This window comes from Electrona antarctica, assembly GCF_951216825.1.
Source record: "Electrona antarctica genome assembly, chromosome: 9".
NCBI classification, from domain to species: Eukaryota; Metazoa; Chordata; class Actinopteri; order Myctophiformes; family Myctophidae; genus Electrona; species Electrona antarctica.
Window position 1 is genome coordinate 34,912,024 of NC_136790.1, and position 26,537 is coordinate 34,938,560.

Consider the following 26,537-nt stretch of genomic DNA (forward strand, 5'->3'; position numbering starts at 1 on the left):
TAACATTTGGAATTATTTGTGACATAATGCCATGTTTACTCTGTGACACATTTCTTTATAAGCAATGTTTGTCCTGATCCTGAACTGGGTTAGTCTTTCAGTAACTCACACAACGAGGTCAGTGGCTTGCTTATTTGTGCCAACTTCCTGTGTCAGCGGAAAAAATGTTGAATGAAAGCATTTCTGTGGTGAGTGTAGCCTACACTGTACAGACCTTTTCAGACACCATAAGCATTCTAAATTAGTCAGGATTTATTTCATGTTGCAGTGCTTGTGGATATCAGTAGGTCACAGGAAATAGACTCAAGTGGTTCCCACACACGATAACAAAGACTATAGAAAAAGTGATTCTCGGAGCACAGGTCTCAGGTCAGGTAGGTTATTGTGAGCCAGCAATGTTCGGAATTCAGTCATGACTATCTAAATGTGTACCGATTATTTGTGTGAAATTTGAACAACGTCATAGGGTAGGGTAGGAGTAGTAGGCCTATAAAGAAATTGCAAAGGTTGGCGTCCTGGTGCTGCTATAATAGAAAGGGTGGAATTTCTTCTTCAGCCCTTTGAACTTTTGAGGCTTTGATGATTTGAGGCATTTTGTTCTAAACGAGACACTTCTGCAAACTTTAGATGCCAATCTTAGCCAATCGGGATGGAATTTGAAAAATTGGACAGATCCGTACTGATCACATGACTAAAGATAAAATATGTACCGACTTGTGTGATGTTTGGACAAAATCTGTAGGAGTGATATCAAAACATTTGTTTAGCAAAATTCGGCCTCCTGGTGGCGCTATAAAAGGCTGATGTGAAGAATGTGGTCAACTGGTTCCGCTGTGGCATCAAGGGAGTGTGCGTCAGTGCGTGCACAGTTTCATACAGATCGGTCCAATGGTGCTGCAGATTAGCTGTTCACAGACGGATGGACGGACACTCACACGACACACGGAGACAATAAGGTCTGATCATCTGGTGTCTTTTTTAGGCGGAAGGGGCTTTCAAAAAGCAACATGCCTCTATAAAGTGCCATTCTAAGATGTGCAGCAGGAAATTGAGAACTAAAGCACTTGCCTTCAAAGTCTTTTCGACAACGGACACAGTTGTATGACTGAATATATATTAGGTTTAAGGTGTGATCATCTTCTTCGGATACAAGTGAGGGGTGTGACGGCCTTGACAAGCAGTATGTGGTAGGCCTGTCGGAACTGGCGGTTCATGATGGCGTAGAGCACAGGATTAATGCAGCTGTTGAGCCAGGTGAGGTTTGCACAGAACATGTGCAGTGCTTGTGGTGCGCGGTTATGCTTGTCGACGATGTTGAGCAGCAGGAATGGGACAAAGCAGAAGACGAAACACAGGAAAACGGTGAAGCACATCCAGGTCACCCGCTTCAACTCCCCATCATCTCCCGAGGATGGGGACATGTTGGTATGGGGTGCAGGTGTGGCTGTGACAGTTGCGTGGTTGAGGGCAGGGGGGAGCTCCTCGATTGCCACTGGCTTAGCTGAAGGAGAGGGTTGAGCAGGGTCAAGGGTACAGTGGGATGGCCGGGTTCCCCCAGGAACAGTTTCCGTCGTGTCTCCACCCGTGGCTGGTTCCCACTGACTGATCATCTCACAGCTAGATGTGACGGCCACACCGCTGTCATCCTCTGTGCCCTGCACGGATGAGGCCGGTTTCTTTCTTGATGAGCGGCGGCTGAGCCTGTATCGGGTTAAAGCCCGCACCGTGACATAGACCCGTCTGTAGATGAGAATGTAGAACAATCCAATGCACCCCAGGCCGACGAAGAAGTAGAAGAAGAGCAGGATGGTGGAGTAAGGGCGGCCCCGGGTCCGGTGGAAGCTACAGGTGCACACCTTTGGGACAAACGCGTACACGGGCCACAGCGGACCGAAGCTCGCCAGGCCTAGTCCCCAGGTGGCGGGCAGGAGGAGCGCCAGCCCACGGCTGGAGAAGACGCGGTCAAACGTGGCCCTCTTCTCGACCAGGAGATATCGGCTGACGGCGATCACGCAGAGGGTGATGATGGAGACGCAGTTGGAGAGGAAAAGCAGCAGGCCAAACACTCTGCACCAGAGTTGGCCTCCTCGCCACCGCAGGTGTAGGTACGAGTCCACGGAGATGGGCTGCAGCAGAATGCAGTAGAGCAGATCAGCCAGCGCCAGGTTAACGATCAGCACGTTGAAGCGCGTCCTCAAGCGTGGATCCGAGGCGAAGGCCAGGATGGTCATCAGGTTCCCCAACGTACCGGTGACGGTCACCATAGATCCCCAAAGTACGCCAAAGTACCGATAGTTCACAACGGACGGATCGTAGCAGGAGTAGGAGTCATTCCCTGACTGGTGGTGCGTAACGTTACTGTCGAACAGCATTCTACAAACCGGAACAAATTATAGATTGCATTAGTCCAGTTGTAATTAAAGGGTCTGTGGTATCTGGTGGAACCACAATTCACATTAATATCGCTTAATAATGTTAAACTAGACATAGACTAAATTGTTTCACATCTAAATTTGTAGGCCTGAATAATACTAGCTATAGTGACCAACAGGACGTGTTTGGACAGACGCTTAGGCACCATGATGATCACAGCTGGCACTCTATGGTAAATAGCTATAGGCCTACTTTGATCTAGCTTGTTGATAGCAGCATCTAGAACAGAGAGGTCTCCTGCTGTGCTTCCTGTGACCACACCTAAGATATCTGGGAACATTTGCTTGAGCTATTCAAATGTGTATTGGGCTTGTATAAAATCTACTGAAATATCTGTCTGTATGGCAGTGTCCTGAGGCCGTCATGGCTTTGTCTCTGCAAAATAAATCTGGACTCCGAAACCCTCATTCATTTGCCTGTCTGCCTCCGACTTTCTTCTGAGTATTAAGGTTTGTTTATGTGCTATATAGAGAGATAAAAGCAGTCTCTCTGTTTAGTTCAGATACTTCACGTCTCTAGCACAATACACCTTCAACATGTTCCTGTCGAAGTAACATTTGAGATTTAAATAGAAACTGTCAGTTGATCACAGTGGTTCAGCCAGTTCCAAAAGCAAGTAATTCTGATATAATGATGCTTATGGTGTAGAATAGATGGCGGTGCATTTTCTGAAAAATCCTCTGCTTGTTTTGCAAGAGCAGTGCGTGATTTCTATAGTCGGCATTCAAATGCTGAACACTGTATATTCCATGCAATGACTTGCTTTATGACTTGATTTAGGTCGTTGTCACATTCCTTCACTGCCAACCAAAAATACGGAAATTTATAAATACATTCAATGTTGAAATTGAGTTCTACTCTTCCATAGAACATTTGTATGCTATTGTTTTCTTGTTTTAGTTTTTTCTTCTTCCTTTTACAGTGTGACTTCAAAGCATAATATTATGAAACCACAATGTGAATTGTATATTAAAGTCAAACTAATCATTTCTCACCCTAGAGTCGAAGATTTCCCCCAGTGTGACTGTGTGCTAGTGGTGAAGAATCAGTCTTCTCTCTGTAATGTTGTACTTCCGTCTGAGCTTTTATGTTATGGGTTTGACATCATCATGTAGTGGGGTTTCCTTTGTTAGCAAAGAGGAAATCATGGAAATAATGGATTGTAGCAACTCATAAAGTAATAACGGCTCATAACGTAATAAAGGTTCAGTGCAGTAATCAGCTCATAATAAAACCCCACATAATGTAATAATGGCTTTTTGCATAATGTAATAATTGTTACATTATGAAGCTAATTAGTTCATTGATTTAGACAGAAGGACAGCCAGTAATAACAGCTCATAATGGGCTAACTGCTCATATTGTTGAGAAATGTGTTACATTATAAAACTCTTGGTGCATAGACTATACTCCCAGCAGACCAGGGAAGAATCTCCACTTAAATTATTTTCTAATTGGCCTGATAGAGCTACATCACAGGCCACTTTGCATTTTGGCCTATAACTCTTGAACCATAGGTCACACCATGATTGTTTCCCCATGTATTAATTAGATCATGATGTAACTAACATGAAGTACATTTCCCCCGCAACTTCCTTGCATCCTCACAGCCCTGGCTAGACAACCTAGTCTGGTGGAGAAATGCGCTCAGAGGAGCACACTTTTCTAGTTACAGTTTAATATTGCTATTTACTAACTATTTGATTGATGATACACTGATGCCCTACTTCATCAAGCATACAAGAGCGTAGCACGAAAGTAGTGAAAATAGCAGATCTACAAGCTCACATAGAACACATTTTCATAATAATAAAAAGGTAAGGTTTTGGACACATGAGGTTTAGGGAATCACTGCAGCAAAAATAATTTCAGCTTATTTATTCAACATTAAGGAAGTTTTTCTCATTTCTCTCACATTTCTACAATAATCTACATACAATTATGACTCAATATACTCCTAAATAACTGTTAATACATTTGTAGACTTTTCTTTTTTATTGCAGTTTACAAGAAACATCGTTAGCAGGAGTGCTAAGTATTGCTACACTTTCCCTTTCCTCTGCTGTTCATACAGAGAGAGAGTGAGATGATCACAGCAGTATTCATTGCTTCAGGTAGGACAGAGTACACAAGGCAGAGCAGAGAAACACCATGACGTCACTTCCATGTCTGGATTTTGATGACGTGTCTCACTACAGAAAACATTGTGGCTCGATATATCAGTATTCAGTCCTAAATTGTGATGCAATTCTCATGAAACTATGAAACATTGTGTGTGTTGTGAAACATTTGCATTGATGTGTCACTGTGTGTGTGTGTGTGTGTGTGTGCGTGCGTGCGTGCGTGCGTGCGTGCGTGCGTGCGTGCGTGCATGTGCGTGGTCCACATTCTTCTGTTCCATAACAGAGGCTAATGCTGGCTGGTTTGACTCATTATATGTTTGCTTGTGTTTTTTCGAAATGCTCTCCAGCGCCTTTCAACCAGACAGCTTATGCACTGATGCTATGGTGTCACTGTGGTGATTGCCCAGAATTGCTCACAGTGTTGAAATAATGGCAGATATTTTTTATTTTTTTTGGTGGAAATATACATTGTATTTTAACACAGTTTTACTGTGTGCTTTATCATTGCTAACTAATGCACACAGCACACAGCCATGTGGATAGCATTTGGGGAGAACTTTGAGGAATGCTCAGGGGAACCTACAGACTCCTGACAATTATATTTTGGCCATTAGGGAGGCTCAGACACAAATTATAGTTCATCTCGGTCTCATCCTTTCCTTTCCTCGTTTATGGTGCGCGTCAGGCACAGAGAGTAAGACTGGACGCAGGTAGCTGCTTAAAGTATCAAATAGCTTAATCAAGTACCATCATCACTTCAAAACCCAAATCATGAATGGGTTTGTTTTGGTAAAGAAACAAATACATACCTGCTTTAAGACACAATAAATTCTAACCTCTTGCTGTGCCTGTCTGCAAGTTCCTCTCCCAGAGAGGGAAATATAGGCTATAACGTTTGTCATCCTCAATGCCAGAACAGAGAGTAAGAAACTTGAGATATTCAATATAAATAATTTTGTGCCGCAGAAAAGGTACAGTAGCAAATCTAGAACCCTAAACCACAGTATAGATGCTTTGATTATTGTTGCCTTATTGTATGCAGCCCACAAAACAGGGCCAAGCTGTCAGCTAATACAGGTCTAAGCCAGTGGCCATATTTTTGATAATGCTAATGCTGGCTTTTGGTAGGCAATGGACCTCGACACAGGGAAAAGACAAGGGAGGTATGGGTTGAATCCATTATGACAAAGTATACTGTATGTTCGAAGGCGTCATGTTTTGGATATTGGAGGACGTTTGACGAAGGTCATGCATGACAGGAAGTAGAGCATGTTTGGTAATGCACCACAAGTTCCTTGTTAAACCAACTGCGTCCAATGGTACATTGTCCAGAAAGATCGGTAATCAACAGAAGATCATGAAACGTTTGAACGGCATTGCCCCTCCTTCATAAAACGTCTAACATGGTGTAAAGAAGAGATTCATTGATTATCAATGTAGTTTTTCTCTGTTTACGTCACAGTGTGCTTCTTCCTGATTGGTCCCCACTGTGTCAGCATCAGTAAGGGGTGAAAAGGATTGGCCCGTGTGAGGTGCGAATGGGGCCCGGGGCGGGTCGTAACAGGCCGAGGGCGCTCTGTAGGAGGTGATGATGGTGATGATGTTGGTGGGGGTGAGAGAATGGGCCGGGCGGCCGAAGCAGCAGCTGATTTGAGGAAGCTGCAGCTGCCATCGCCGCAGCCATTGCCAAGGGACTCGGTAATAGTCCTGGCCCAAGAGTTTTTGGAAGTTCCTTTGAGAAAGTCATGGACATGGAAGACTGTAAGAAAACGTGAGAAAGAGATATTATGGTGAGAAGAGAGAGAGAGAAGAGAGAGAAAGCGATCTTAAGCTTGGCTGAAGATCGCTTTACAGCATACAAAATAAGTATAAAAAGAATAAATCACATCTGATGGAATAGATGAGTCTGTACCATAAATTCTGTGCGCTTCTTGTGCCGATTGAGGAGTGGATTGGGTTTTCCTGCAACCCCATCTCGATGTCTCCGGCTAGATATATGCTGAAAAATAAAACGTCTTTTAGAGACGGTCTGAATTGGACCCTAAGATTACTTATGATAATGACAATTGGTGGAATTGTCCGACTGATATATCAGCTTGTATAAATCAAATCTGTATCAGGTTTTCTTAGAAACTTAAAAGTTTTCCAAAATGTTTTGCTTTTTGACCAAATGTCAGTCAAAACACCTGTAATCGGTGGGCTATAAGTGGGTGATCTGCAAAATGGGGATACTGTAGTAGCTGACCTATCCCCATTTTGCAGATCACCCACCCAATCGTTTTGCTCTATTAGGGCCCCCTCTGTGGTTGTGGAGCCTCCTGTGGTCTCTCACCTGTTTAAGCTGCAGCTCTGAGTTGACCCTCACATTGCAAATCTCACAGTGGAAGGTGCGTTCCTGAGTGTCAGGGTCAGAGGATAACCCCCCGCCTTGCTCTGGGCTGGGATTGGGACCCAGGCGCGGGTAAGCCTTGATAGGTCCCAGTCCACTCCGAGCCTCCAGAATGGTTTTGTGTTTGGTGCCTGTGAGCAGCAAAGAGAAGGACATTACAGATGATGTGCAGCTCTATGCACTGTAGGTTGTTTTTAAGAGATATCTGGATGGCAAAGCGAAACATAATTCTCTTAGCTATTTGAAATACGAGATTCCAAATCTGTGCCATTATACTTACTACTATTACTCTCTCTAAATGTAATGCCAAATGTTTTCTTAAAAAATGTGGTGTTGATAATACTTGCCACTAAGTGGCAGTAATGCACCAATATTGGCTTGGAGGACTATTGTTGTATTCTACATACATACAGAAGAGTTTTCTAAAATTGACTCAAGTGATGTATACTATAGTGTCCCTCAGTTGTGATAAGGATTTTTTCCTCTAGATGTCATCATGTCACACACTCTTTAGATTGATGTATTTGTGAACATACAGACAGATTTTACCTGCTTTCTCATTTCTTGGAGAAGGATTTTTACCTTTGTTATGTGCCTCCAACTGAGACAGGGAATTGACAGCTACTTTGCACAAGGAGCAGTAGAGCAGCTTCTTGGCTTTTTCTTCCTCAGATTCCCCAGAAGAGGGGCTGGGTGTTGGGGATGGAGTGTCAGGAAGGCTGGCCACAGTGGCCATATCCCCAGGAGGTGCACCAAGGCCCGGGGAAGAGGGGGGAGAGCAGGCTGGTGTGCTGCTCAGCGATGATGACAGGAGGGCACAATCTGCATCTGCTGAATTCACCATGGGTGGTGGCAGGGGGCTATGGGTCAAAGGTGACTCACTGGAATCAAGATGGGATTGGGTGTCCTCTGTAAAATAATAATAATAATAATTAACCATATGTTCCTTTTCATTCCAGTTCAGCAGAAGATTTGAACTGGAAACATGTAAAGGTGTGTTTCCGGTTCAAACCTGACAGCCAATCAAACAAAGCTATGTGGAAATGAACTGGAACCTTCTGAAAATTATTCGATTGTAGGTCATCAAATTGAAATTAAGTTTCTTTTATAAGAAAACCTTGCCAAGAGATGGGGCAAAACACTCAAGCAACACAGTAACAAACATAATAGTTAGACTATAGTTACCCATCAGTGATGCACAATACACAAATATAAAATACACCCAAAATCTGTGAAAGCATAAACCATTACACAGCAAGCAGTCAAATAGCACATTTGTATGATCACGGACGAAGCCTACTATATTGGTTATAGAAAGTATAGACAGAATATGATCTTTAAAAGGTGAAGATAATAAAGTATATCGTCTAGTCTACACAGTATGTCTCCATGGTCAAAGCTAGCTACCCCAGGAGACGCACACAGCTGCCAGTCCATCTGGATTCAGGTGATGGCAGCCAGTAAACCTAACCAATTCACACAGCTAGCAGAGGATCAGTAGAAAGGCCCCAGACCTTTTATATATTTAATGAATATGGAAGTGAAAGAGGGAACCTCGAGTCATCTGAGTTGATAATGAGCAGAGGGATTTTTTTGTCCCTTGTGCATGCTCATCACTAAATTCACATGTCTACACATTATTACAAACAGCAACTTGTATTTCAGGTGCATTGCTGTGTTTGATAGATGCATACAATCACTGGCTCTCAAAGTAGTGTCCGGCGACCCCCAGGGGTAATTGAGGGGATTGCATGGGGTCCCCAGCGAAATGAGGAACAGCTTAAAACCCCTATGACCTATTCCAATTGTCTCTGACACAAAATATTTTCAAATGGGGGTCCGCGGCCACATAATCATATACATTTGGGGGTCTTCGACATTTTTGAGAACCACTACATTTACCACCAAATTCACCAATCTTCCTGTGGTTCAGAGGGAGCTTGCATGGTGTTGACTCGGTCATCTTGATGATTGAGTTGTAGCAAGCTGATCCTGCCAGTGCAGAGTTCTGCAGACAGAGGCCTTCCCTTAGCACACTATGGCACTGAGGCCCCACTCATTTCTGTTTCCCCTCCTAACCGGTCACACAACAACCGCCCACACCATGAACACTGACCTCGCAGTCAAATAGGCATCTCTGCAATGTGTATGTGTGTGTGTGTGTGTGTGTGTGTGTGGTCTGTACAGTACATGTTGTAAGACACGCATGCATGGCTTACCCTGCATGCTGGGGTCAGGCTCAGGACTAGACGGGGACGGGCCAGGCGGTGAAGGTGAGGTTGCAGAAGGAGGAGGAGGCTGCTTGTCACCATCCTGGGCACGAGGCGTCTTGGCCGTCTCGATGCCTTTGACCCTCCGAGCATGACGGTTCCCCTTGTAGTGGGCCTCCGCTTGGCTCTGGTGGGAATACATGAGATGTGGGGGTTTACGGCCACGTTGAAATTTACACTGAGGTTTACAGGAGAACGTTAACCCAACAAATATAGTGATGTTAATGCCCGTCTCTCGCCCTACTGCCTTAGAATTTCTTTTAATAAATCCTTGGCAAGGCACTGGGGATACTAAAGCCTATTTATACTTCGCCACTTGCCGACGGTAACAGATTTTTTCCGTTGCGCGATGCATAAATTAGGCTTAATGAGCGCGTGTTGTCATATTCTTACAGCAGATCTGGTTGCTGTGTATCCTAACCTCCGTTTCCCTTTGGCCACAGTTACCCGTCAGTCAGAACACTGACGTGAACCCAACCTGCAGCGGCTCAGCAGATGGCCCTGGCCTGTCATACGAGCCCGCTGCTGGCCTTGCATCCTCGCTTCCCCATGCGTCCCTGTGGCCGCCGCAGCTTTGCGTTAGCTCGGTCCATTATGCATTCAAGACCTTTTTTTTTTGTAAATGTTTTTTTTGTGGCTTTCGCCTTTATTTTATTATGGAGGGACAGACAGTAGGCTGACAGGAAATGGGGAGAGAGATGGGGGTAAGACATGCAGTAAAGGCCGTCGGGATCGGGAGTCGAACCCGCGGCACACTGCCAGACTGGATTACCAGCCAAGGTGCCTGGACCGCTGAGCCACGGCCCAGGCCCATTCAAGACCTTTTAACTGTATACCCAGTGTTATCACAAATGAGGGGCTCGTAACCAGACACACGCGCATCAGTACTTTTTGTACACTCACTTCTCAATACAGAGGCATGTTCTTTCCCCTAAAACGCACGCACGCACGCACGCACGCACGCACGCACGCACACAGACCAGACACAGATGTACAACAGATTATACTGAACACTTCACAGTAACAAGAGTGTTCATTTAAATCAAATCTGTAATAAAATCTGACCCAATGGATCCATTTGAACAAATATCTTCTTTAATACAGACATCCCACAATAGTGGCATAAAGAACAATGTTTAAATATTGCTATCCTGTTTTTATGTATAGGCTAATATAGGTAATATTGATTTGCGCTGCATATTGAGAGGGGGGTGAATTAGAAGCAGTTTCCCCTCCCTTGGGGAACAGAAAATAGTTCTTTACCAGTATCATGCCAAATACTTTGTCATGATACTGGAATCAGAGGAATGACATAACACAGCAGCATCAGCTCTATAGTGTTACACTATGCTTAAAGTTGACATCTTATAGCCTACATGTAGCAGAGCACAGTCACGTTTTCCTTCAGAGTAGTCTCCTGTATCTCCAAATGCTACGGTATAGAGTCTGGAACTGCACCTCCCGAAATCTGAGTAAGGAAGCTGCCATTTCAGTTCCCGAAAATATATTTTAAAATATCTACATTTTATTTTGAATTTCCTTTTCTGCTAAGCAACAAGCTATATATGCTTAGATGATATCTATTTATATTAGGATAAATTTGCGCGTAAAGATGAAATGGTCCGGAAGTGGGGAGCTAGGCTCTCCACTTCTGCTTTATCGCTTACTCATGATAGAGCTTCTGTTGCTCCATACTGTATGACAGAAGCATTTGAAATTATGCAAATATCCAAATAAGAAGAGCATGTTGTATTACATGGCTTGGTTGAATGCTTGATTCTGATTGGTCAATCGCAGAATTCATCGGTGTGTTATGTCTGGATAATAGACCGCTCCGCTCTATAACAGAGTAGACTGATGTCTAATCAAAGGCTCGGAGCACCTGCTGTGCTGCTTGGAATTTATGCTGTACCCAGCATGACAGCCATGTAAACTAACATATGTCACATATGTCACAATGTCATTTAACTAAACAACCTGCTTTCAAGAATGTTTTTGAAAACATTTGAAGTGAGAAATAGATGAAGCAGTACCCAAAAATGTATTCCATTTGATCAACACTTTCCGAGGCCACTCATTGCTCTCTGCGGGGCCAACTTCGAATACTTTCATTACCGTAAGCACTAAAATACTTTGTTTTGTTGTCACTTTTGCCAATTTATTAATTTGTCTATTAAGTAGCCGTGCAATAAGCAGGATAATGTATAGCTGGGTAGTCATTGTTTATACATAAGTCACCCTGTCAGTGATTTATCTATCAACAATGACCACCCAGCCATACATTATCCCTAACATAATGACCGCTTGGCTCTATAACAGACCGATGTCTAATCAATGGCTCAGACCACCTGCTCATATAATTTGCACTGCTTTATTATTGTCTCCACCAGGCCGAAGGCATGGGGAGAGAGTATGTTTTTCACTCCGTCCGTCCGTCCGTGTGTCCGTCCGTCCGTGTGTCCGTCCGTGTGTCCGTCTGTGAACAGCTAATCTCCGGCACTGTTAACCCGGTCGATGCCACATTTTGCACACACACTCCCTGGATGCCAACGATGAACCTCTGCCCCAAAACTTCCAGAACGGCCTGTTATAGCGCCACCAGGAGGCCGCTTTGTGCAAAACAAGTTTTTGGACAGTACACCTACAGATTATGTCCAAACATCACGCAAATTGGTACACAGTCTCTCTAGAGCCATTCAACCAAACGGGTCTTTCAGATTTCTCCATCCTGATTGGCTAATATTGGCTTCCAAAGTTCGCAGGAGTGTTCAGTTTCAAACAAAATGCTGCAAATCATGAACACATCGTGTGATTTCCGTGAAATTGCACACGCACATTCCCACTAGGCAGGAAGAAATGCCACGTGAACATTTTCAACTCAGCCTCATGGTGGCGCTATAACTGGCCGAAAAGTGTTTTTACCTCCAACTGCACGGATTTGTGGATAACTTTGTATGCCAACTCCCTAGAGGCCAAGGAAAAACCTTTTCCTGGAATTTTTCACATCTGCTCTTTATAGCGCCACCAGGAGGCCGACATATGTAAAACACATTTTCTAATATTACTCCTTCAGATGTTATCCAAATTTCACGCAAATCGGTACACATGCTCTCCATAGTCATGTAATCCACCTTCATTGCCTACGATTGGCTTCTAAACTTTTCAGGAGTAGCCCGCTTGGTACCCGTTTTGTACAAATCGCCACAACTACTCAACGCAGCGTCCGATTTCGGTGAAACTGTGCATGCATATTCCCACTAGGCTGAGGAAAAAATGCCACTTGACAGTTTTCAAATCAGCCTCATGGTGGCGCTACAACAGGCCAAGCTGTGTCTCACACACACACACACACACACACACACACACACACACACACACACACACACACACACACACACACACACACACACACACACACACACACACACACACACACACACACACACACACACAAAACATGATTATATTAAACATTTTGCCAAACATCACACACACTCCTATCCTCCTGGTGGAGACCTGTGCCCAGAAGGGCACTTTTTCTAGTTTTGTGCTGTATCCAACATGACAGCCATGCAAACAAACACACCATGTCCAGGGCCGGATCTACCATATGGGCACTTTGGGCACGTGCCCAGGGGCCCTTGGGCACCAGGGGCCCCTAAAAAAAGAAAAACATTTTTTTTTTTTTTTTTTAATCTCCACATAAAATGTCCCTGCTAATCCGAATTAAATAAATGGTGTCTAAAAAGATGAGTGTTTTATTGTTGGTGAGAAGGGCAGCTGAAAAGTGCAATTGTGTGTAAAGCAGCAACAATGCGCTAGATTGGCTGTCACTCTGGGGGGGGGGGAGGCGACTGGAAATAGGCCAATATAACGTCATAAAACTGCCCCAAAATGGCTCCGAAACAGCAAAAATGTTGCGCGCGCATGAAGGGGGCCCCTTCGAGCTTCAGTGCCCAGGGGCCCTCAGAGGTGTTAATCCGGCCCTGACCATGTCATTTAAAACTAAACGTTGCTATCAAGAACATTTTTGAAAACATTTGAAGCAAGAAATACACAATGCAGTAGCCGGAAATTGATTGTAATTGATCAACACTTTCTTGTTTTCACGAGGCGACTGTGTCCGCCCAGCGCATTATGAATACTTTAATTACCGTGAGCAAGGAAATACTTTGTTTTGTTGTTAATTTTGGGTCAATTTATTAATTTATTTATTATGTAGCGGTGTAATAAGTGGGATAATATACTCTGCACCGGTTGTTAGAAATAATCCCCTTCAGGATGAAGCCTCTGTGTTTAATTCATTAATAATGAATTTATCAACCGGCGCAGCATATATTATCCCTTGCATAACCCACTCAGTTATTGTCAAAGAGATCATTCTGCAAGGGATAATGTATGACACGGCGGTAGTTGTTGAGAAATAATGACCGACAAGATGTTTAAACACTGAGACGAAGTCGAGGTGTTTAACCATCCTGAAGTGCATTATGTCTAAACAACTACCACTACGTCATACATTTGTCATGCCCAGCTGCAACACAGTCGCCTCAGAAAACAAGGAAGTGAGTGTTGATCAAATAGGGGAAAAAAAACGTTTACTGCATCGTCTATTTCTCACTTCAAAGAGAGAGAGAGCAATGTTTAGCTGTAAATTACATTGCGTGTTTGTTTACATGGCTGTCATGTTGAATACATACAGCAAGCAGCGCAGCCAGGTGCTCTGAGGCTTTCATTAGACAGAGGTTGTTATAGAGTGGAGCGGTCATTATCAAGAAATATTACACAGCTGAATTCAGCGATTGACCAATCAGAATCAAGTATTTAACCAAGCCATGTAATTAAAAGTTCAGTTAATTTAGGGTCATTTCATTATCCCTTTCGGCGCAGCCGGCTGCCGTGTTAAGTCGTCAAATGGGTGGGTCACAAACACTTTCAAGTGGGCCCTGATCCAGCAACCAACAACCACTGATTTAGACTAAATCAATTATCAAAAGTTTGGAGTTTTGAGCCTAGAGAGAGAGAGGAAGGGGAGAGATGCAGACATACAGTATGGGGGAGAGAGACCACAACCTTTATTTTCTTATATTTCAATTTCTTGCTTTTCTCTTGTTTAATCACAAGGTATGTTCTTGAACATAGAGTACCATGCACACAGTTCGCATGTGAGAGCGAGAACTTGAGTGAAATGGACATTGAAAGAGAAATTGAAGGAGGTAAAAGAAGAATGTAAAGTTGAAGGTGCACAGACCATAGATAGAAAGCTAGATAGACATTAATTGACCCACGGAGGGAATTCAGCTGCCAGAGGCAGCAGTTATGGTACAGATACAGAGTAAAAGAAATTCTGTTAAGATACAGCAAGGTTAGCAACACTTAGGAGTCAGATAGTGGAAGATTATAGCCCATTATAGTCCAGAGCGAGAACTCACTAACGCTCTGGACCAGAGCTATGGTAATCTCACCATCAATAATGAACAATATACAGCAGTATACACCCTATACAATACAGCCTGTATTATGCAGAACAAAATACTGACAGTCCCAGAGACATTTGAAGCAAAAACAGAAGCAAACAGTACACCGACAGTATATATACCCACTCTACACTAGTATTTGTATAGACGTCACAACCCTGTCCTGCCCTGTCGGCTGTCCACTTTTCACACAGACATCAATTTGACTTTGTGACCGCTGTCAGCTTCACGGCAGAACGACATGCACCTCCATTCCGTGTCCAACCATACCTTTTATACGTAACAGCGAGGTGGAATGATGGGGCAACATTCCCTCCTTGAACACACTGCGTATTGTGCGTAAAAGGGGCTAATGAGGGCTGCGGGACAGCGGGAGATGTCAGGGATTCCTTTTTGAGCCCCGGGCATTAACTGCAGATGAGAGAGTTACCCATATAGCCCCAGGTCTGATTGGTGATGACAGAGAGACAGATATAGCCCTGCCTGTGTAACCCAACTCCTCCGGAGAGAGGGAGGATTTCAGACTGCTGTTCTCCACAGCCTCTCGGATTAAGCTTAATTTATGCTCCGTTGCATGATGGTATCGCGCGCCAAAAATAGCAGACCTACAAGCTCACAACACGTGGCGTCTGCGACATGCTGTGAGCTTGTTGGTCAGCTATATGTTTGACGTGCGATAACGTTGTGCGACGAAGTATGAATTGGGGCAATTAGGCGTGAAGGAGATGGAGTCTTGTGAACATTGAAACACATGCAGCACAGAGCTCTGAGGGGACATAAAGAGACTCAACACTCTCTGTCTCTTACGTGTCCTCGTCTGCAGTCTTAAGCTCCAGTTTTCCAGTGGTGGAAAACGTTTTTTTCTTTTTTACTTAAGTAAAATTATCAACACTGCAATATAAGTAAAAGTCGGAATTAAAAATGTACTTGAGTAAAAGTACAAAAGAATTGGCATAAAAAAGCACAAAAAGTAAAAGTACTCATTATGCAGAATGTTCCGTTTAAGTAAAAAACGACAACATTTGGAGTAGAAGTAAAAGTACTGAAAATTGGAAATATCAGTAATTTCCACCACTTCATTTTTCTTCACTCATTTGCTCTCTGTTATTAGTTTCCTGTGCTTTGAATGTCCAACTCCCCTAGTATAGACCATTGCAATCTGGTCTTAATTAAACATTGACTTTAGTTTCCAGCATTAAGTGCTTGACAACCATTATGTGTTAATGTATACGAATAACGGGTGTCAAACACTTCTTCCTTTTTACTTTGTCTTAACCCTAGGCCTAGAACACTAAACACAGGTGATTTTCATCCGGACAATTACAGTATATGTTTGTAATTTTCATAATGTTGCACATCCCTGTTTTTTTCTACAGGCAGGTGTTTGGGTGAATATGACCGGTCCATGTTTAGTGATAGAGAAAAATCACATACACCCACAATGGCCTTTTTCTTCCCAGTTCCCAGCTGCATTACTTTTTTTTAAGGAATATTTTTTAAATAATAGCCACGTTTTTCACCAATTTTGCCTACCTGTATGATAATTAATGAGGTACTCTTCTTTAATATTTCATTAAAGAAGAGTACCTCATTAATTATCAAGTTGCCATGTATTGCTGTAGTCTCCCCTGTGTGATGTTATTATTGCTGTATTATCTGTCCAGTTATTTTAAAACGTGCAAATTAAAGAAAATATAGTAGAGTACAGTCGTGGATTTTTGGAACGAGCGAAAAGGGCCAGGAAAAAACTAAGAAAAGAGCCTATAAAGGAGGGGGATTTAGATGAATGGAGAGAGAGAGAGAGAGAGAGAGAGAGAGAGAGAGGAGAAACAAGCGAACGTCCCCAACATCCTTTTCTTCCCTTCTCCTCTCGGAGCAGGATGTGCTTTGATGTTTTATCTATAAAGCAACAAAGGCACATGCAGGGAGACCACAGAGAGCTGGTCTAGCAGCCAAATCTACCGCACAGCCCACAGGCAGCATGACGGAGATAGGAGCATGGGAGGACAGACAGACAGAGAGACAGAGCAATGCCGAGACGGCGACAGAGAGAGAGAGAGAGAGAGAGAGAGAGAGAGAGAGAGAGAGACACAGAGAGATGTAAAGAGACAGAGAGAGAGGTGCAGTTAAGAGTGAGTGAGAAATAGAGAGAAGGGTGGGGGGACACAGGTGATATACCCTGCAGAGAGAGGGAAGCCAGAAACACAGAAAAGACAGGGGAGAGAACAACAGAGAAATTGAGAGAGAGAGACAAAGTGAAGGTGTCCAGCGTTGTGGCATTGCGGTGGTGACGGTGGCTAATGCAGCATGGCTGTGTGACGTCAGCCTTGCAGCAGAGCTTGGGCTGCTGAACGCTGGCAGGCTAATGTGTCCTCTGTGGCCACAAATGAATTGCAATCTTATAATTACAACGTGTGGTCCACGGCTCCTCACTCCCCTCTGCGTGGCCGTCAATCAGTGAGCGCACCCACGTCCTTACTTTGCACGCGCTGCTCTGCACTAGACGTTGCCTTTTGCTTGACAGATGACAACTTAACCACATGAACCCTACTAGAGTCCCTATTCAGCGGGGGAACATTTGGCATAACTAACAGATCTATACAAGCTCACACTGCATTACATGTTGTGAACTTGTAGGCTACAGTAAATTGGTTATTTTCAGTGAGATGTAAATCAACCGAAAAACAGTGTTCTGCCGTGCACATTTTAGTAAGGATGACCCTTTATTTCCTTTTGATTTGCGGCGACTCATTCGTTGAAGTGAACAGAGGAGTGCGAGTGTGCACTGCCTGACCTTGCCTTTTGAACTGCGTCGCTGTGCAAACAGAGCGTGTAAGCCAAGTATTGTGCTGTAAGCAGAGTATTCTTTCATTATTAAAGAATGTCCATTTTGCTTTAAGCTCCCATTCTCTCAGGTTACGGTGGAAAGTGCTTGTCTGTGTGCGGAGCAGGTGCAGGCCAGGCGAGCGCCCGGGCGAGGCCACAGACAGGTGGCTCTGAATTATGTCACCGCATGGGAACACATCGCCGTCATCATCACACACCCTGGCATGCCATCTCGTTATTACTGCAGTGTTAATTTTGTTTGTCGACTACCCTTTTTTTGCTGACGAAAACTAAATAAAAACTAGATGACTAAAACTAAGACTAGATATATTGACAATTTCGTCAATAGACTAAAATGTTAATCCAGTAAAACTAAAAGACAAGTAATTTTGTGTTTGGTTGCGCGAAAATAGCAGATCAACAAGCTCACAAAGCAGATGTGGCATTACAACGCCATCAAGGTCCCCAAAATATCTTTTGTCTACAAAATCAACTGTAGATTTAATCGACTAAAAGTAAAACATTTCAGATGACTACAATATGACTAAAGCTAAATGAAAATTTGCTGCTATCAAAATCAACACTAGACTCATTAGATGTTCGTGCAGTGACACACACACACACACACACACACACACACACACACACACACACACACACACACACACACACACACACACACACACACACACACACACACACACACACACACACACACACAGAGAGAGAGAAAAATATCTATTTGGATACATTTCTACATTCCCAGGGCTATTTCAGCTATTTTCTTTATTTAAAAAAATTATATTTCTATTTTTTAAAATCTTTTAAAATGTTCACCTCCAAAATAGGGACACAGGTTGAAAGTGGTTAAAAGCATTAAAACCCTATATCTCATATACTTCATCCTCCAGCACCTGCCTAAACAAGGCCCCCTCCTTTTTTTCTCTCTATACCTAATATCGTTGTCCCAAATAGCTGATTGTCACGTGTTGTGTAGATCTGCTATTTTCTGCAAACATTCACCCCAGAATAGAGACGCTAGGGGTCCATGTGGTTAAGTCTGAGGCTTTTTGTGCTTGCATTGTTGCATATAGTACATGCATGTACACAGATGCATGTACACAGACATAACGAGTGCACAGACATAACTACCAGCAGGCAGATGTACAGTATACATACACATTCAATAGGCGCCTTTGAACAGATCCAAATATAGATGGCAAGTCTTTTACAAATAATCACTATGCAAACCATGTGAGAACACGATGGGGAGCAGGGTGAAGGGATGCAAATATCATTAACCAGCCCCCCTTACAGAGAGCAAAGGGTCAGTGTTGAACAAGTTTCACATGACCCACCACCCACCATTTAGAGGCATGGCATTCACCGCTTTGTTCCCTGCATGTCCCTGGTATTTTTAGGCTCAACTTTTATGTCAAACTTATGTTTGATTTTTATTTGTGTTTGGCCAGAGGCCATAAACACAAGGTTTCGGCAGGTACACAGAATAATACCCAAAGCTGACTTTTAATAGCCTTGGTTGTTGCACGATAAAGTTCATATGGACGCCCAGGGAATGAGTCATTTTACGTCCCTGCCAGACCTCTCTGTACCTCAGGGTCAACTGAGCTGAGCCTCTGGGTGATCATTACTGTACATATGCATTTAAGGAGATGGGCTGATTGTACACCACTCATTTCCACAAGGATGTGGAACAGTGATTCTAAAATGTTTTAATTTCAAGGATTCACAGTTTGGTATGTATTAAGCCATGGACCCCCATAACTCTGAGGTAAAATTTGGTTCCATTTGGTTCTTAACTATCAATCAATGATAAACAATCTGTGGACCCCCTGGAACCACGATCTCAAGGACGCCTGGGGGTCCCCGGACTCCACTGTTAGAACCATCGGTGTACAAAACCATCCATGCCGATTGAACAAATGGGTATTTCTATGATCATATACAAATGCAACAGCTACTGTAGCTGTCTGTTGAATTATAACCAAGTATTCTGTACCTGTGCTGCTAAGAGATACATGCATTAAAGAGTCTTACGGTTCCAACATTTAATACAACGTTCCGAAACTCTGTGTATCTTCCTCAGGTCAGCAAATCTCTGCACAAGTTGTCACATTAAATGGTGGAACAGTGAGTCCAATGTACAGGATCTTCTTTCTATGTATGGACATTATTTCAACCAAGCACCGAGAGAGAGAGAGAGAGAGAGAGAGAGAGAGAGAGAGAGAGAGAGAGAGAGAGAGAGAGAGAGCACCTAGCAGGAGGTGCACACACACACACACACACACACACACACACACACACACACACACACACACACACACACACACACACACACACACACACACACACACACACACACACACACACACACACAACACAAACACACACACACACACCAACACAAAGTATATCAGGTAATTTACTGCTCTATCAGGTTACTGAGGTTAGTCGCTATTACAGTTGACTATGGCCAGATTTTGGTTCAGGTTGTGTTATGATTTATTAATTTGTCGTGGGTGAAACATCAACACTGCAGCCTTTTTTAACAAGGACACTTAAACCCTCGCTCTAAGGTTTCATAATTTCCGTCTTGAGTTACGGTTCGTCGCTGTTATTTTGGAACCGTGCCCTCTCTGTCTACGCGAAAAATGTAGAAAATGTGCCACATCAGCTCGAAGACGTCTTTGATGACACGTCAGGATTAGTTGTGCCTCGTCGTCCTGCTTCGCAGTCATCCCGGAGGAAACCTAAACAACTTTCAAGGCCTATTAGCGGTCTAGGCACCCTACCACTATGTTCCACCAACCCAGGCATGCCCAAGCTCGGCCCAGCCAAGCCTCGGGACACACAGGTGCAGCGTCTTGGAAATGGCATCGAAATGGTGTCAGATATTGGTCCAGTGACAGTGTGGTCTGTGTGTCTGTCTCTTTTTCTCCTCTCCCCCTACCAAGGGCTAAAAGTGGAGGTGAGAAACTACAGACTGAGTTTCTCACCTGCCCCCCCCAGCAGTGCAGTCAATCTATTACATTTATAACCCATGTTTAGGTCATGTTTTGTGTCACTATACACAGCAGTGTAGCCTACAGCTTTTAGATTTTGGTACAATGTATCTGGTATTACCGATACATTTACACTTTACTGTCTAACAGTTTGAATTGAGGAGTCCAAACTGTATGGCTTCAAATCAGTATTATTTTTGAAAAGCTTTTAGTCATAGTCTTTTTAATACAATTTTATTTTGTCATCAGAAAAGTTTCAGAGTAACACCAGAACACAACCAAATATAAAAAGACTTGTCTTTGAGTTCTACCGGATCTCTTCTCCACTAGTCCCTCTCTAACATTTTAGTCTATTTTTTTTTTTTTAATTTGTTGATGAAATTGTCCTATTTAGTCTTAGTTCAGTGGACAAAATGAACACCGGTTCAAATGAACAGAATGTTCCCCCTGTGGTTCAAATGAACAGAATGTTCCACCTGTGCATTGATTCCTACCTCTGAGTTAAATCGTATTTGACAAACATTGCAGGAGATGATGGGCCGCTTCGTCCTCACCAAGGGAGGGCCAAAGGTGTGGTTCATCACTGCCTTCTGGACTGGGTCCATCTGAGGAGAGGTCACAGAGGTCACACACAACATTACTGTGGGGGTTTGAGCTAATCAGGGAGAATATAGAGGTGTATGGGGCTTTTGTTGTTGTTTTTTTCTGAATTGCAATCCCTTTGAAATACAGTAGAGGAAAAGTATATAGGAATATTAACAAAACAGAGAGAGAGAGAGAGGCTTGGACAACTGGCGTCGCGGTCCGGGCACCTAGGCTCAGTGTAGCCTAACAGTGCCGTGGGTTCGAGTCCCGACACTCTCTCTCTCTCTCTCTCTCCACGTTTCCTGTCAAACTACTGTAATATCAATAAATGCATGAATAAATCTTTAAAACAGAGAGAGAGAGAGATAGAGAGAGAGAGAGAGAGAGAGAGAGAGAGAGAGAGAGATAGAGGAGAGAAAGGTTAACCACTTAAAGGGATAGTTCACCCCCAAAATGTATTTTTTCCCACCCCATGGAGACTTGAATTCATCATCAATATATTTGTTTGTTTTTGTCGCATTACCGTCCTAAGCCAATAGTTTGATGACCAGCTCCCTATTCTCCCTATGGAGACTCTTTGTGTCTCCATAGGGAATATTTTTAGATGGGGGTCCGCGGCCAAATACATTTCGGGGTCCTTGACATGAAAATGTTTGAGAACCACTGACATAGAAACATACGTTTTTCAGAAAACTCTGAAACTCAGAAGACATTTTGTAGAATAGGGTCCTCATGGTCTTAATGATTGAGGTGGACAGCTAGTATTGGAGTATGTGTGTAGTCTGTGCATCAGCTGGCAGTGTGCTGTGGGTGCCTCGGTTCTTGGGTGCTGTTCAAACGCTTTAATCCATGGAGGAGTTTGACAGGACTTAATTACAGACAGCGCTATCTCCAAACATTAGCACTCTGTCTTTTTGTACAAAACATCAAACCACGGTGTTGTCCAAAACAATTGAGTTACGTTCATATAATAAAGCGTAGTAAATTGTTTTATGATATTGTTATAAAAGTCACTTTTAACAACCAGAATTCTTCCGGAGTGTGGATTTAATTGCAGAGATAATGAGATCAGTGTGATACGGTATGTTGATAAGGCACTTCAAATTTAATTAACAGAGAAAGTGATGATGGGTTGTGCCGTGCATTGCAACACATTCATATTTTGGAAAGAAAACTTTATTGTCCATTAAATTTAGCATAAAATAGAAATTTGCCTTTGGCACACTGGCAGTCAGTATACAGCCATGGGCTATACAAAAGCATTAACATACTATATAAAATGCATTCCCATAACACAGCAAAAGTGATCATGTGCTGTAGAGCCATTTAAACATTTTCTTATTTAAAATGTCCACTGCATTTGGCTCTTATGTTTTGCTAATGGTACTCTAAGACTCCTGCCTGATGGTAAGTCTGAGATCAATAAGGGGAAGGTAATATATTTCATGTGTAGCCTATATAAAAAGATGTTTACAGCACACTTTCATGAGACTGAAATGGATCAAATAAGAAATGTGTCCATTGGTTTGGGCTGGCATCCATAATGCCTGGGTGTTGCCTTCATTCAAACTGCCAAAAAGATCCCTGTGGTTTTAACTCAGCCTCTCATCAGATGCTGCTTGGACTGTGAACGTCGACTGCCAAATGAGACATTGTTTACAGTCTCAAAACTCCACTCTCCCTGGGAAAGGTAGAATTGTTCTGGAAACTAAAACGTAAATTCGAATGCCTTTTTTTGTATTGCTATAACAGCTGTATCATGCGGGTCTATTCCCATGTACTATTGTCCATATCTGTATGTTCCACAGTTGTTATAAGCTTGCTTGCATCATCTTTCACATTTCCCCCTTTTTCCCATAAAGCAGTGGTTTTCAACCCTTTTCAGTTTTCATATACAGTAAGGTCCAGTATATTCGGCATTTGATAAGATTTAGCCTCTCAGACCCTAATATTTTGTTGGATAAGATTTTGTCCAGAATTCCATGTTGTATTGATATGGTAGCCATAGGACAGACAACAGGCAGAAGGTTCCCTCCATGCATTGATTCCTGTGTGTAGAGTTTGTATACTCTTTTTTGTATTATTATTATTTTTTATCCCACGATTTTGTAACCCATTTTTTCACCAAGTGTCAATTATCTAATGTAATCCTGGGCGCTACACTTCTTCTGCCAACCTGGGGGGGCAGTGGACTGACCTCATGCTTCCTTCTATGCATGAGGAGTCCAAGCTGCTTCTTTTCACCTGTTTCCCCGGCTGGACGTAGCGCGTGGGAGGAACACGTTATTCCGACCAGTTCCTTTCCCCTCCATCAGGCGCCCCAGCTGGCCAGGGGGAGGTAGTTTAGAGACCAGGATTACTGCATGTTTTTGTGAGGGTACCTACTACCTACCCTCGGGGACACGGGGAGAACATGCAAACTCCACACAGAAAGGCCCTTTCGCCAACCCCGCCTCGGGTATGGGCACTGATGACGCGGAGGAGGGAGTGCCCACAGCGTCCCCAGCGGGAACTGAACCCAGAACCTTCTAGCTGTGAGGCGACAGCACTACCGACTGTGCCACCGTGCCCAACAATAATTGAACTATTGACGGGTTCATTTTGTTTCATTTTACACTCTCAAGAGTTAAAGATCTAATAAGGGTCCATTTGGTTACCAACTCTCCATCATTTAGTTGGGGACCACCTGGAACCCCCTCAAGGACCACTGGTCGAAAACCACTGCTTAAGTCTGCGTAAGTCTCAAACAATTTCCACTGACTAGACTGAAGACTCTAATTAAAGATTAGAGAACTCGGTACACACTACAACGTGGAGAAAAAAAAAAAAAAAAACCGTTTGAAGTTCACATAATGTTCACAAGAACCCAGGCCTTATATAACTCAGTTAAAAAATAATACCTGGATATTCTAATGAAAAGCCTCCCCGGATCTCTAATGAATTTGACACAATAATCACTTAATCAAGTGATTATTAAATGCTTAATCAAGCATCACCTGTCTGTCCTTCTCTTTGTCCTTCAAGTCTTTGTTCTAGCACCCTCTAGAGGTGAACAGCATCTCACACCTCACTCACAGCAGGACTCCCAAGTACAATCCTGTGTTAATAACTCTGACTGAGAGAGTACAAGGGTCCATTTGGTTACATTTTTACACACATTTCATTGGCATCAATTTAAAAGCATGCACCTTAAAAGTGTCAAGTCACAAAAAAGCTGAAGCTCATTTCCATTGTGGTCGATGACACGTGAACGTTTAACACCTAACCAACATAGCGGAGAAAAGAAATAACACACTGTTACTCTTAACACACGTACAACAAAAAACTGTAAAGATTTGACAGTGCACAGTGTAGTGCAGAAACAGCTGTGCTTCCTTGTTGACAGGTAATTCTGCTATTGCATTTTGGCTAATTATGAGATCATGAGTTCATAAGAAAGAGAATGTATTTTTTAATTGCTAATTAACCACATGAACCCTAGCATCCCATTTTCTGGACATGTCATACTCATAACTCATAATGGGCTCACAAACAGCTCCCACAACCCGTCGCATTGCGACACATTGTGAGATAGTACAAAGAGATTTGGTCTAGAGGGAAAAAAAGGAGGGGGGCAAGTACAGACCCCTGAGGGACCACGTCGCAATCCCGCCCCCTTTCATGACGACGAGGGACCCAGGAAATAATTCCCCATTATTTTTCCCCATAGACATTTCAAAAAGTATTTAAAGATCTTTAAGCCTCGGACAAAGCCAACTCGGATCGTGACAAATCATGACAATAAACACAATATTTTGGGCCGAACAAATAATTACAAAGAAGAAAAACAACAAATCCTGCCCTTTTTTTCTTCTTTCTAATTATTTGTTCGGCCCAAAAAATAGTATAAGTGGTGTATAAAGATACATACAGATACAGATACATACAGATTTAATGTAAAAGAACCACTGTAGCTCTGTTTGTTTCTCCACACAGCCCAGAAGAATCTAGAGTTACTCTTAATAACTTCATCAGAGATGAAATAAAAATAAAACAGGGACATATAAATGCCCTCACTCATCACTGTGTTCTTTATGACAATGTTGGCTGGCCTTCTTCGTCTATTCTGGGACTCACTCACTGGTATCTTTTAATTTATGAAGCAATTCTTGGCCTGTTACCCACTGTGCACAGCCTGATTTATAATTTGTCCTACGATCATGTCACAAGCTGCAAATACCCAATCTGAAAGCTCACAATGCATGTCGGCTTGTATATCGGTTATTTTTTGTGCGGTTTCAGTTTTACAAATATAGTAAATAGAAGAATAAATAAACAAGACATAAAGCCCCGCTTGTAGCTCCTATAGAGGCAGTGCTGCTCCTTTTACACCCAACTGGACCAAAATGGATTTGAAGTTGAGATATCTTGTGTGTGAGTGGAAGGTTTGAACTTTGACCTAATGGTGGTGCTAGAGGAAAGGCATTTCATGGCAATCCAATCAGTAGTTTTCGCGATAACGACATCCATAAACCTAATTTATTCTCTGTCGCACGACAGTGTCGCATGTAAAAAAAATAGTAGATAAGCTCACAACACGTTGCATCCACAATGCGTATATATATATATATATATATATATATATATATATATATATTTTAAGAGTCACCTTAAAGCCTAATTTATATTGTGTAAGCCAAGCCATGGTCCGTGGCCCCTAGCCCGGCTCATCATAGCTACAGTACAGTACAGAGCTGTGAACCGTGGCCCACACTGTACACAGTATAAATTAAGCTTTCTATGTACGGTCGTACAAGTTCTAATGACTGAGTGAGGGAGTGATTAGACTTTAGCACTCTGTAAGATTAGTGGCTTCACTCAATGTCGGAACTGTTAGCACAATGAATCAACTAACCTGCGGAAGTGCCAGAGTGACCATTGACATACATGTAAATGTGATCACTATTGTGTGTGTGTGTGTGTGTGTGTGTGTGTGTGTGTGTGTGTGTGTGTGCGTGTGTGTGAGTGTGTGTGTGTGTGTGTGTGCGCGTGCGTGCATGCATGCATGCGTGTGTGTGCAGAGAAGACTGTGCACGTGCATGAATGCATTTGCGTGTGACGTGTGTGTGTGTGTGTGCGTGCGCACGCGAATCATTATTTGTCACCACATTGACCTTCACATGAAACTCAATCTGGAAATGAACTGGCCTCAAAATGCTGACTGTAGGTAACACAGCCTGTGTGCCTCTTATAAAATTGATTAGCCGTAACTCATTGTATTGCAGTAAAACACCGGCCTGGGCATTTTGTGAATATGCAGATCGAGGCTTCTTGAAAAGCAAACACTTGTCATCTTCTCATATTGGATAATATATAAATCCACACAAACAATTCATCATCCATCTTTGTTCAGAAGGGGACATCTCTAAACC

The 26,537-nt window shown here is 43.0% G+C and overlaps 2 protein-coding genes across 4 annotated transcripts in view; both read right to left on the bottom strand.

The window, feature by feature from the left end:
* Nucleotides 1-1,133: 1,133 nt before the first annotated feature.
* On the bottom strand, nucleotides 1,134-2,372 carry gpr84 (G protein-coupled receptor 84; the record flags this gene model as incomplete). Its single annotated transcript, XM_079510671.1, has 1 exon — nucleotides 1,134-2,372. The coding sequence occupies one exon, from the start codon at nucleotides 2,370-2,372 to the stop codon at nucleotides 1,134-1,136; it is 1,239 nt and encodes a 412-aa protein (XP_079366797.1).
* A 1,937-nt stretch (nucleotides 2,373-4,309) lies between these two features.
* Nucleotides 4,310-26,537, bottom strand: part of LOC306929114 (zinc finger protein 385A-like) — a 49,963-nt gene continuing 27,735 nt past the window's right edge. For 2 of the 3 annotated variants that reach the window (XM_079509520.1, XM_079509519.1), the window contains 6 exons: nucleotides 21,036-21,146; nucleotides 9,165-9,342; nucleotides 7,528-7,854; nucleotides 6,889-7,076; nucleotides 6,469-6,555; nucleotides 4,310-6,315 (listed from right to left, as the gene is read on the bottom strand). In XM_079509520.1, the coding sequence (XP_079365646.1) occupies nucleotides 6,055-6,315; nucleotides 6,469-6,555; nucleotides 6,889-7,076; nucleotides 7,528-7,854; nucleotides 9,165-9,342; nucleotides 21,036-21,146 (1,152 nt within the window). In that variant the 3' untranslated portion in view covers nucleotides 4,310-6,054. The remainder of the gene's footprint in view (nucleotides 6,316-6,468; nucleotides 6,556-6,888; nucleotides 7,077-7,527; nucleotides 7,855-9,164; nucleotides 9,343-21,035; nucleotides 21,147-26,537) is intronic. The other variant, XM_079509521.1, reaches the window with a different exon arrangement.